The sequence below is a fragment of the Nicotiana attenuata genome, chromosome 9 (assembly GCF_001879085.1).
Source record: "Nicotiana attenuata strain UT chromosome 9, NIATTr2, whole genome shotgun sequence".
NCBI lineage: Eukaryota > Viridiplantae > Streptophyta > Magnoliopsida > Solanales > Solanaceae > Nicotiana > Nicotiana attenuata.
Window position 1 is genome coordinate 45357305 of NC_031997.1, and position 13447 is coordinate 45370751.

Genomic DNA, 13447 nt, shown 5'->3' on the forward strand with positions numbered 1-13447 from the left:
TCGCTCCAAAATCGACTCAAAGCTCAACCACAGCTTTGCCTTTCGAACAAGCCTCCGAACCAACCAAATCTAGCAAATTATTAACCAAACGATTCAAAGTAAGCCTTAGGGACTACCCATGAATGAAAGAGGTTCAATTTAGGTCAATATTGAAAAAGTCAACTCCAGGACAACTTGGTCTAAACCCGAAATTCGGGCAAAAACATGATCACCCATTCACCCCCGAGCTTGGTTATGTAACTAGTTTCGAAATCTGACCTCAATTTGAGGCCTAAATTCTAATTTAAAAAAAAAAAAATCCTAATTCTATCCAAATCCCCCAATTTCTACCATGAAAATCCTAGTTTTTAGGTTGAAATCTTATGAAATATAATCGGTAATTGAAAGAAAGTACGTTAGCGTCACTTACCTAACGAATTGGGGAAGAAGAGTTCTTGGAAAAATCTCCTCTAAGGTTTTTAGGGTTGAAAATTTGAAAGAATGAGAAAATTCCCATCTAACTCAGCTTTTACCCAACTGCAGATATCGCAATTGAGACATGGGGTTCGCAATTGTGAACCCCGCAAATGCAAGATTTACTTCACAAATGTGAAGCCTTCGCATTTCTGCTAACATCGCATTTGCGATGATTTGGTCGCAAATGCGAACTGGGCTTATCACAAATGCGACCAAATTGATCGCAAATGCGAACAAGCTTCCCCCAGTCCCCATCGCAAATGCGAACTATTTATTCGCAAATGCGGACTTGCCTCTTTTGCAATTGCGGCAAAGTACTCACAAATGCGAGAAACCAACCCCCAACCTATGCTCACAAATGGGAATGTTTCTTCGCAAATGCGAGGCTCGCATTTGCGAGCCGAACCTCGCAATTGTGAAGTCTGCAGACCTGATGCATCAGCATTGCTTTAAGTTCAAAATTCACTCTGTAGCCTATCTGAAACTCACCTGAGCCCTCGGGGCTCCAAACCAAATATGCACACAAGTCCAAAAACCTCATACGAACGCGCTCGCGTAATCAAAACACCAAAATAACACCTAGAACTACGAAACAGACACCAAATCAAATGAAATTTTCAATGAAACATAAGAATTTCTATTCTAACAAGCGGACGTCCGAATCAAGTCAAACTATTTTTGTTTTGCACCAAATTTTGCAAACAAGTCATAAATACAGTAATGAACCTATACTAAGCTCTGGAACCAAAATCTAGACCTGGTAGTAATAATGTCAAACTTTGGTCAAGTCTTTAAATTCTTTAAACCTTTAAACTTCAAATTTTCGACAAAATATGATAACTCAAGTTAGGGACCTCCGAATTCGATTCTGTGCATACACCCAAGTCCCAAATCACGATACAGACCCATCGGGACCGTCAAAACACAGATCCGAGTCCGTTTAATCAAAACATTCCGAAGTCACCTCAAATAAATTTTTAAGGCACAAATTTACATTTTAATCAATGTTTTACATAAAAGCCTTTCGGTGAAAGACACAGACCGCACACGCAAATCGAGGAAGGCAAAAAAGGAGCTTTTGAGGTTTTAAAATACAGAATTAAGGTTTAAAACTCTGGATGGCCTATCGGGTCATCACAGATTTCGGGCATACGCCCAAGTCTCAAATAATGATACGGACACATCGGGACCGTCAAAAAAATGATCCGGGTCCATTTGCTCGAAACGTTGATCGAAGCCAAATCAAATGAATTTTAAAGCATGGTATCACATTTTTATCAATTTTTCACATAAAAACCTTCCGGAAAAAGACGCGGAGTGCGCACGCAAATCGAGGACGGCTAAAACGGAGCTAATCGAGATTTCAAAATACGAAATTGAGGAATTAAACTGGAAATGACCTACCGAATCATCACATGTGATCTCATAATTTCCGTCGGTACTTGGTATTAATTTGCATACACGACTTGTATGGAATATCGGCTCTACTCAATTAGGAAAAACAACAAATCTAAAAACACACGCAATAACTTTCACAACAATATAGAAAACTAAGCAGGTTCGTAGTTAGTTGTGCATATATATTAGAGCATTTATTACAAAATCAAATTCAAAACAAGCACAAGTTCAATCCATAGGCTAGAAAGATTATGTAACTAGAACAAGTCGAGTATCATATCATGATACGGTAAAACAAATTGTATTGTGAAAGTAAGGTAAAAATGAAACTTTTGTTATGTGTGAACTGTTAAATCCCCTTAACATAAGAGAAAAAATAATTTAGTTATAAAGGAGATTCAAAAATTACTTTGGATCATAATTCAAATCTAACGTGTGACGCTCTAGTATTTTTCTGAATACCATTGTAATATGAATTTTTAGCTTCACTATCAATTACATTCGGGGCTAGTATATATACCCACTAGCAAAAGGAAATATTGAAGCCTATTATACGCAAACAAAAGGAAAATCAATACAAGCTAGTATATACAACCATACTTTTTTTTTCTTTCAACCAAACGGCTTATAACTTTGTGCCATTGGCACAAAGTTATAAATGTTCTCTGGTTTAGCAAAAAAATAAATTGAAATTATCGGTCAGTTTTTACACTTCTCACGTAAGATATCACTAATAAAATATCCTATATTATCAAAAATATAGTTGGATACAAACGCAACTCAATAATTGAAGGGCATATAAGGAGCTATCGCTATCAACTTGATAGTATCAAGTATACAAAACCACATTTGTAATGTGTTTTTTATAAGGACAAAATAATTGATGAATAAAAACGTTTTACTTTTGGTAGTATATATCCCTTTTTTATTTTTCTATATAGTTAAAAGTAAGTTTTATTTTTCCTTCCGTCTTTTTCTTTATTTTCTAATGCTGTGTATATATCTTTATGGTACAATAATGTGTGGTGGCCAAAACCTTTAAATAGCTAATGATAAAAACGTGTATTTACCAACCAACAAAAAAAATGTACGGTGGCTTGATAAAAACGTGTATTTACAAACAATAAAAAAGGGTGTAGAAGTGCAACTAGGATTTCAGCCTTATGGGTTTTGAATTTTAGGACCCGTCTGCGGTTTGTCTGTAGATTTTTTTTTTCCCTTTTTCCAGATTTTTTTTTCAAAAATATGTTTGTCCATGAAATTTAGCAAGTTTTTGGAGATTTTTCGAAAATGAGTTTTTCAAAAACTAAACAGTGGTTTTGACCACTTATTCAAAATTTTCAGAATTCTTTTCTCTCAACTCACAAAACTGCAACAGTTTTTCAACTGAAATGCATGTCCAAACATAATTATAAATTCCTAATGTTGTTTTTCAGCTTAATTACAAATACTACATTCTTTCAAAAATTAAAATTTTTATGTCCAAATGCCTACTTAGAATGAGGACTTCAAGTGTTAATAATAACTGGGTTCTACATTAAATATTGGTACATAATTAATGTATTTTAATATCAAATACATTGTTTGAGTAAAAGTTACTGAGTTCGACCTAACCCGTAACTAGATTTCTTGCCTCAGCCCCTTTACAGTGGTGGTTGAAAGAATAAATAACTCACGTAAATGAGGTACTAACTCACTATAAATATCCTGTGGAATCAGTGAGTTTTAACACAATACAATTTGAATTTCTTTTCTTTGTATTTTTCAAAGCAAAGGCAATGGAAGGGAAGACTATGTTCAAGTTATCTCATGTGGTTGCTTTCTTGCTTGTTGCATCACGTAAGTTAGCCTTTTCTCATGCACATTTCTACTTATTTTTATTTAAATATTTATTTCAAATATTCAATAACAGAACTTATTACCTATATTATCTTTCAAATAAGTAATTATTTTTGTGAGTTATTTATTTCAATTATAGTTTTTCAACCTCTTACGGCACGAGATCTGGTATTCGAAGTAAGTGATGAAATAGAAGTCTTGCGATTTCCAATGGCAAAAGAAAACCAAGTGAAAACACTTGATGATATCTCTACTCTTTGCCCAGGTTTGCTCTCTACTCTTTCGTCTTCTTATAGTTTCTAATAACAACAATAACTATTTTTTCGTCCAAAATAATCTGGTATAGGTTATATAAATTCTCATATTTCATGTTAAACTATTTAAATTCATCTCATTTCAATATTATGCAAACACAAATAATACCATCCCCCGAGTTTCAAAGATATTTTATTTTTTCAAAGTTATACGTAAGGAATTTCGTATTAATATAGTTTTAACATTTGATAGCAAGTTAGTTACCATAGGTTACTAATAATTAATGTTTATTATAGAGATTTACTTGTAATTATCTTAGAAGTAAATTGCTTGTTTAAATATTTTTATACGGCCGTTAGTACAACGTAAACTCTCTTAATAATATTTTAAAATAAAACACGAGCTAGGGAAAAGAGTAGTTTATGTTATTTTTGTAGGGGTGGGAGAATCTAAAATAATGTTAAAGACCTTTGTGTTATTCCATAGAAATCTTAAAGTTCCATGATGTTTACATACTTATAATTTATGCCTAATAGTATTTTTGTAAGTATAATAATATCATGTACTATATATAATTTTTAATTTTGTCTCATTATATTTTTAATTATAGGAAAGCAATCATGGCCTGAACTTGTGGGAAAGCCAGCGGAGACTGCAAAGAAAATAATTGAGAAGGAAAATCCCATAGCCGAAGTTCATTTTTTGTTCCCTGATATGCCGGTTAAACCAGGTAATTATGTTTGTGGTCGAGTTTTTGTGGTTGTTAACTGGAATCTCATTGTTCAAACTACTCCCACAATGGGTTAATTAATTAGTAGTTTTATGGAAGATTTAGAATAAGCTGCTCCAACAATTAATAAATAGAGTACTGGTGTTCTATAGTGTACTCTTTATGTACTCTACTATTTCAATATAATAAACAAAATAAGTGTGGCTTATTCATTTAGTGTTGTATATTATAATTATCTTGCTTCATTCTCTTTTATATATGTTGTACCTCAACGTATCTTTTTCAATTTTGATTTTCTTTTTCTACTATTATGGAAGGTTGAAGACATTATTAAATAAATAAAATGCATCTTTTTCTTAACCATTTAAGTTTTTAAACGAAATGATCATATAATTGGACGTTGTGTATCATTGCCACATCTCTACAACAACAAGGAATGAAACGACTAACGAGAAAAGGCAGAAACACTCTAAACCTAAAGACCAAAGGGATTACGCTCACGCTTGTAGGAACTTTTTGCCTTCGAATGATGTGATCCATTGCTCAATCTCTGAAAGCCTGAGTTGGGCATCAAAATCCTGTTAGCAAAAAAATTGTATAGATTCGTGGGATTGATAAACTGACTTTTGATAGAGTGATTCTCTGTCCTTAAGGAATTTATGTCACGACTCTAAACTCAAACCTGATCGTGATGGCGCCTCTCGTAAAGACAATACCAGCTAACACAACACCCATATTAACCCTTTAATCATTAAGAGTCATTTTTAAGCCTTTAATAAAATAAATGTTTCATAATATAAGTCTAATTGAACAGTGCGAAAATAACATACAAGCTCGACATCGGGGTGTCACTAGTCATGAGCATCTACTACAACTGTCTAACCACATCAAGACCAAAATGGTCGGAAAAGTCACAAGAATACATAAGGAAGAATAAAGAGGGAAAAAGCAGAGCCGCGATCGCCAGGCAGCTACCTTGCTAACTCCAATGAAACTGCCACCAAGCTCAGAAATACCTAAATCTGCACACAAGGTGCAGAGAGTAATGTGAGTACTCCAACCCAGTAAGTAATAAGAGTAAATAAAGACTGAGCAGTAAGAAATCACATAAACCACGTCATAGAACAACAATGATTACAACATGTTCCCAAATAAAAGGATACCATTCAAATCATTTCGTTAAACTTCCAACTTCAGTAAAATCCTTTAGAAAATATCTTTCTAACCTTTTCAATATAGGTTTAATGAAATATATATGAGTAGTGAAAGCGATGAAAATCGTTATCAGTCCCTCGGGCAAAGCATAGTTCGTACACGGCCCCTCGGCAAAACAGAAATTTATAACCATTTCATAACTTAAAAACTTCGGTTTAAATGAAAGTTGTTTAAAGCATTTGTTCACCATTTTCAATAGAGGCTCGGTCAAAAGATGAGTGAAAGCAGTATTTAAATCAACATTTCCGATAGAAGCTCACTTTAAGGTGGAGTGAAAAATAGTAAGTTCATAGACAGGCCCCTCAGGCAAGCATCACCCATGTACATGTATATCTATAGCCCCTCGGGCAAGCCTCTCAGTCACTCATGACTCAACACTTACCGGTCAGCGCTCACACTCAACACTCACACCCACTAGGTACCATATAGTAACCGCTGCGGCGTGCACCCGATCCATATATCGCTGTAGCGTGCAGCCCGATCCATAAGTATAGTCGACTGCGCTCACTGAGGGTGTGCAGACTCCGGAGGGGCTCCTACAGCCCAAGCGCTATATTGCTGCGGCGTGCAGCCCGATCCAACATATCGCTACGGCGTGCAGCCCGATCCATATACACACACACACACGTATATATATATATATATGTATATCCTTATCAGGTATTTTATTCCCTGTTGCTATTATTTGGTGCCACTTATCCTTTATCTCTCCCTTTTTTTTTCTTTTATCTTCCATCTTTCTTCCTCCCTTGCTTTCCTCTTCTTCTTCTTGCCCTTCCTGAGCCGAGGATCTATTGGAAATAACCTGTCTACCTGAATTAGGTAGGGGTAAGGTCTGCGTACAGACTACCCTCCCCAAACTCCACTTGTTGGGATCAAACTGGGTTTGTTGTTGTTGTATATATATATCGCTGCGGCGTGCAGCCCGATCCATAAATATATAATCCTCACAACCAGGCCCTCGGCCTCTCTCTCTCTCAGCCCTTATCCTCACAATCAGACCCTCGGTGTATCTCAGTCATCAACCTCATCTCAGTCATCAACTTCACAATCACTCGGACCATCAGTAACATAGGGAACTCAGCCCAAACAGTTTTTACATTTCAAGAAGTAAAGTGATAAAACTAGATTAAACAATAAACAGGTAAAACATGACCGAGGATATGCTTTCAAAACAAATAGAATGAGGAAAAATAGTGAAAATGCCCCTAAGGGTCTCAACAGGTCGGCACAAGGCCCCACACATGGCATACAGCCCAAGATATAATATCAATCTCTAAAATATGGAATATCACAAGATGTCAAATCAAATACGCGACTTAACAGTCGTACGGGACGGACCAACTCACAATCCCCAACGGTGCACGACTCCACGCTCGTCATCTAGCGTGTGCGTCACCTCAAAGTAGCACAACGATGTGAAATCCGGGGTTTCATACCCTCAGGACAACATTTACAATCATTACTTGCCTCGATCCGGTCCAAACTCTTGCTCGCGATGCCTTTGCCCCCATGAATCGACCTTCGGATGCTCCAAATCTAGCCACAATCAGTACATAACCATTAAAATACGCTAAGGGAACAAAGCCCACTCAAAAATATCCAATTTACATAAAAAATCCCGAAATTTTTCAAACCCGGCCCCTGGGCCCACGTCTGGAAATCCGATAAAAGTCACATCAATACAATCCTCATCCTCTCACGAGTCTGCACATACCAAGAACATCAAAATCGAACCTCAATTACCCACTCAAATTCCAATTTACACTTTCCAAATTCAAGCCCTAATTCCCCATTTTTAGGCTTTAATTTCCACATATTTCATGATTAAACAAGTAAGAATCAACATAGGATCGAGTATTGAGTTCAAAAATCTTACCTCCAGGTGTTATATCTTGAATCCCTCTTCAAATCCTCTCAAAAAGCTCCAAAATTGCCCAAAAATGGTGAAAGTTAGCCCTAAAATCACGGACAAGGGCTATTTAAACATTCTGCCCAGGCTTTAAAAACCTTATTCGCGAACGCGGGATAACCATCGTGTTCGCGATGAACAAAACACCAGCCATCACAAAAATGCTCTATGCGTTCGCGGCACCAGCCTCGCGAACGCGATACAAACTTGATACTGAACTAGGCGAACGCGGCCCAATACTCGCGAACGCGATGAAAAAAGGTCCTCCAGCCCAGCTCCTAGCTCAACTCTATGAGAACGCGATATACCATATGCGAATGCGAAGAGGTCCTCCCCTTACACTATGCGAACGCGGGACATACTTCACGATCGCGAAGAGCAATATGCTGCTGCCATAAGAACACACTACGCGTTCGCGACACGTGCCTCGCGAACGCGATGAAGGACTGAGGCACCAGATACAAGCAGAATACAACAGTGAAACATGAAGGAAAAATAGCCCGGAATCAATCCGAAACGTGCCCGAGCCCCTCGGGACCATAACCAAACATGCCAACGTATCCCATAACCTCTTTCGAACTTGTTGCAACCTTCGGAACACTCAAAACAACATCAAAATACCAAAATCGCGTCAGATTCAAGCCTATGAATTCCAAGAACTTCCAAATTCCGCTTTCGATCAAAAAGTATACCAAACCTCGTCCGAATGACCTAAAATTTTGCACAGACGTCACAAATGATAAAACGGAGCTACTGCAACTTTTGGAATTCCAATCCGACCCCTATATCAAAATATCACCTATCAACCGGAAAACGCCAAAATCTCAATTTCGCCAATTCAAGCCTAAACCTTCCACGGACTTCCAAAATGCATTCCGATCATGCTCCTAAGTCCCAAATCACCTAACGGAGCTAACCAAATCATAAAAATTCCAATCCGAGGTCATTTACTAACAAGTCAAAACTTGGTCAAACCTTTCAAATTTTAAGCTTTGAATTGAGAACTGTTCTTCTAATTTCATTCTAATTACCTTGAAAACCAAAACCGACGATTTATATGTCATAATACATCACACAGGGCAAGTCATGCCTGAGAACTGGCGAGTGAAGTGCAAAAGCTCAAAACGACCGGTCGGGTCGTTACATCCTCCCCTAGTTAAACATACGTTCGTCCTCGAACGTGCCCAGAGTTGTTCCAAAAGCCAACCAATCGCTGAATAACCTTACCATGCACATACCCGGGGGTGATCCCACATCACCCTATCTCATATAGGTCTGATAACGCAATGTAACTGAAATTTCACCATCCAACCTAGCCCATAAACCCTAGGACCACATTTCCACTTCCGAAATCATCCACAAGATCAAGATCTCACATCTATACTCTAAATAAGCCCGAACAACTGTAATGACCCATACCTGCAACCTCAGGTGCAATTACATGATATACCACATAACTTAAACACTTGTAGCGATAACTTCTAATCACAGTACACAACAACCGAATATCGATAGAAAACCTCTTATCAACTAAAGTCTCATTCCAACACTTTCATATGCTGCCAATGATAAACGAAACACGCAGTAAGGCATACCCACTTCTCAGATCAACCATTCATGAAGCCACTTCTCCTTTGGCAAAGACCATAGCAAATTTCTGAGCCGAACCTCGATATTATCCTTCCAACATGCTGACATCGAATCAGTTTGCATTCATTAAAGATCCCAACGATCTCATCTAATCCAACACAACTACTCTGGTGACATGACACATCAATACAGACTAAATCCACGACTTGTGCAATCCGCGCACCAATAAGCAACAGTTCAAATATACTCAAATCATGAAAATGACTCAGATGAAAGAGTTGTACCGCAAGCTCACCAGTACCACCACACACAATGCTGAGAACCTGTCACACATCATAGAAACAGAACACACGAATCTAACCCGCAGGATCATACCTCCACATAGCTTCGCTCCGATGCGCGACCTCATCAAAACACTGGTTCACATGAAACATCTTAAGTCACTATGCTCAAAGTCGACAAGCGTGCGTAATATGATGTCTAAAACCAAAGAAATCATCATAACCATCGAGAAGAAATTACCTAATACCACACAACTCGAAAGGACATAACCGATACACCATCCACCGAGCAATACCCAGTACTCTTCCCGCTCGAATTCCACTAAGAGGCCCCAATAACACCGCACCACATATGCGTATAACCAACAAATCCTAACGTCTCGCAACACAGAAAGATAACTCATAGATCCCCCTGATTACTAATAGTTCAATAACAACTGAATCAACACATCCCTCACCAATAGCAACTCGAAGTCAACAAAGCCGTCTCAATGCAGAACACACATCCATATGGGTCTACCAATGAACCACACATCAACTCTAGTCACCCACAAATAAATAACCCTCCGAAGGTTTACAATGAATGAATCATAGCACATACTATCATCTGACTGACTTGCTTACATCTTTACCGTCCACAAACACGAGCTAACCTGTTTATGAGAACTTTCAGTCTCCAAGTACATAAGGCACACGGATTAACATATCTGATCCCAATTTCGCCGCTCGAATATACAACACACCTCTAATACTCAATCATCCCATGAGAGGTACACCTATAATTCTTCTGTGCCACCAAGCAAACTCGAATACGATCAGACAAGATAGTGCCGTAATACCAATAAAGCATCCATAACTCAAACACATCGCCCTTTCTGAAATGTATACCCTCATCATGCCATACCAATCAGTGATCTCATTTATCTAGTCACCTGAAGCTGTCCATGCTGCCTAAGAATTTATGACCTTTCTTTCAAAACTGAACCGTGACCTTACACCTGCAAATCTCAACCCCACACAACATACTGCATATACTATACCACCAAATGATAATTATGAGAACTTCGCAACCCACTCCGAGGTACAAGAAACTACTTACTCAACCAGTCAAGAACTTTTCTATTCGGTCCCATGTAGGAGAAGATCATTATACATCCTATTTTCCTCATGCCAGTAGGAAATATAAATCTCTAACCATGGTAGAAACCATCAAGAACTCTCCGAATTCCATTTGCACAAAACTAAATCGTCAGGACTGAATCCTTCTATCTCAACCGAGCTACGCAGGCCACTAAAAACCCAAGAGGATTGCCGCGAAACACCTGCCGAAAACCATTACCTCGTAATCATCCAAAGAACTAATCATATCATTACCATGACGATCCGGTCTACTACCAAGCTATCCTATTGATCCTAGTTCCTTCTAAATTACCTTCAAATTGATACTTCTCCTTGCCATAACACCAAAATTCCTCAACCCAGACTCACCACATGATACCCAAGCATAAAACCACACCGTCTAAGGCTCATAAGCCGCTGAATACTCTCTTAAACGTCCCCAAAAGCACCACATTTGAAATAATATACTCTGAAGAGACTTCCTGCGAATCTAAATCTGTTACCTTCACCTTCCTGATGCTGATAAATAGAATCCCATAGTTGATATAGAAATGCCACAAGTCATGACACCCTCCAATGCAAACCTCAGTTTCTAGCCAAAAATACAACTTGAAAAATCTCCCATTATCACATGTAAAACCATGAACACATTAGAACCATTCTCGAGAGTCATTCACTCTACTCAAACTGCAATTAGCCTGATCAAACGAACCGAACAACTTGTGCCTAATTAGCACTCTAACACCGCAGAGTGTAACCTTACCTTAATGCAACCAAGCAACTTCCTATTCTATGCACCGTACCCCCCTTTACCAATAGCCGCTCAAGACATTCTGTGATTCTCATACACCTATGAAGCATAATATAACCTTTGTAAATAATTTCCTTCACTCGAGCCACCATCGGTCTCAATCTCCGTAAGCCATAACTGATTCACCCGTCCGCCTCAAACTAGAACCAACATAGCACATAATCGTGCAACCAACTAATCAATAGTAGACTCCCCCACTTGGCTCGAAGCCATAGATCAAAACACACACGATAACTCATAACGCGTATACTTTATTGCTGCCATAGTACCATAGTGAGATTAAACTCAATCCTTCATAAGATCGTGAAACACAGACCATCTAGTACTTTAAATCTTCTGCAAATCTCGTATTCACTCTCGTAACAGTTTAACACACTCCCTTAAGCGACCCAAATTTAAATTCCAACACATATTTTTCACTTGTAAAAGAGATCTTCCAACAAACAACATAAGGATCACACAAACTTCAGAACACTCCGTAGGAGATAACCCACCTGCTTCGTCTCAAACTAACATTTATGCATGTCTCCCACCGTCATAAGCATTACGCAGTCTCTTAATCTTCCTGAGTCTGAACTCATACTGCAACATGAAATTTACTTTGCTCCCAACTAGGAAACATGAAAAGATTCTTCACACACCCATTGTCACACCTCCTTTTTTTTTCAGATTTTGTTAAATACAAAAATAAAAACTTGATTTAACTCTAAAACAAAATTAATAACTAATTGCATTCTCCAAACTTAACTAAGTCCTAAATTAAAAGAAAACTATAAAATTCAAAAATTAAAAGGCCAAAAATACAAAATAAACTATTTTTGTTATTTTCTTTCATATTTTGCCACAATTGATTAAATAATTAACCTAAAAATATAAAACAAGACCCTAAATGCAAATGCACATATATTTTGTATTTTTCATTAATTAAAATGCACAGACAAAATACAAACAATTAGCAAGAAATGCCACGAAAACCACAAAAATGCAAAATAATGAAAAGAAACCTATTTCCTTGAGTTTGTGGGAGTAATTCATATAGGAAAAAAATCACGTGCTCACAGCTGCCCCTCTTTGCTCGGAAACACGAAGAGTTTTCGTGCAAAGATAAAGTGAGCGCATACGAGCGATTTTTGCCCGTTTGAATACTCCGTAGGAAGCATTTTTGAAAGATTTGACCGCACCCTGCTTCCGAGGTTGCCAACATATCCTTGGCTATAAAGGAATCAGGTTAGTGTAGTTCGGAATGTCTGGTAGCTGGGACTACCATGAAGCCGTGATTTCACTGTCGCTGATGCTGCTGCTACTGCTTACTGAACCACGTATTACACCATGACAAAATAAAAAGAAGCTAGACTAAACTATGATCTATGAATTACAAAAACCTATCTATATCTTCAAACTTGATCCTCCAGCTCTTGTTGCCATGCTGACTTGTATTCTCCCAGTGAAATTCCTTTGTTACCGACTTGACTTGTAATCTGAGATGTTTTCCCTTTCTCCAGGGGGACGCCTGATTGCCGAACTCGAATTGTACTTTGAGATGTTTTCCTTTTCTCCAGGTGGATGCCTGACTGCTGAACTTGAACTGTATTTGAGATGCTTTCCTTTTCTCCAAGTGGACGCCTGATTGCTGAACTTGAACTGTATTTGAGATGCTTTCCTTTTCTCCAGGCGGACGCCTGATTGGTGAACTTGAACTGTATTTTGAGATGCTTTCCCTTTCTCCATGTGGACGCCTGACTGCTGAACTTGAACTGTATTCCCGTGCTCTCCAGGTGGGCTCCTGACTGCTGAACTTGAATTGTATTCCCGTGCTCTCCAGGTGGGCGCCTGACTGCTGA

General features: G+C 38.1%; 1 protein-coding gene across 1 annotated transcript; it reads left to right on the forward strand.

Annotated features, from left to right (window-relative positions):
* Positions 3569 to 4894, forward strand: LOC109232362 (proteinase inhibitor I-B-like). The gene is made up of 3 exons (XM_019398102.1): positions 3569 to 3693; positions 3833 to 3958; positions 4559 to 4894. The coding sequence occupies exons 1-3, from the start codon at positions 3633 to 3635 to the stop codon at positions 4753 to 4755; spliced, it is 384 nt and encodes a 127-aa protein (XP_019253647.1). The 5' UTR covers positions 3569 to 3632; the 3' UTR covers positions 4756 to 4894.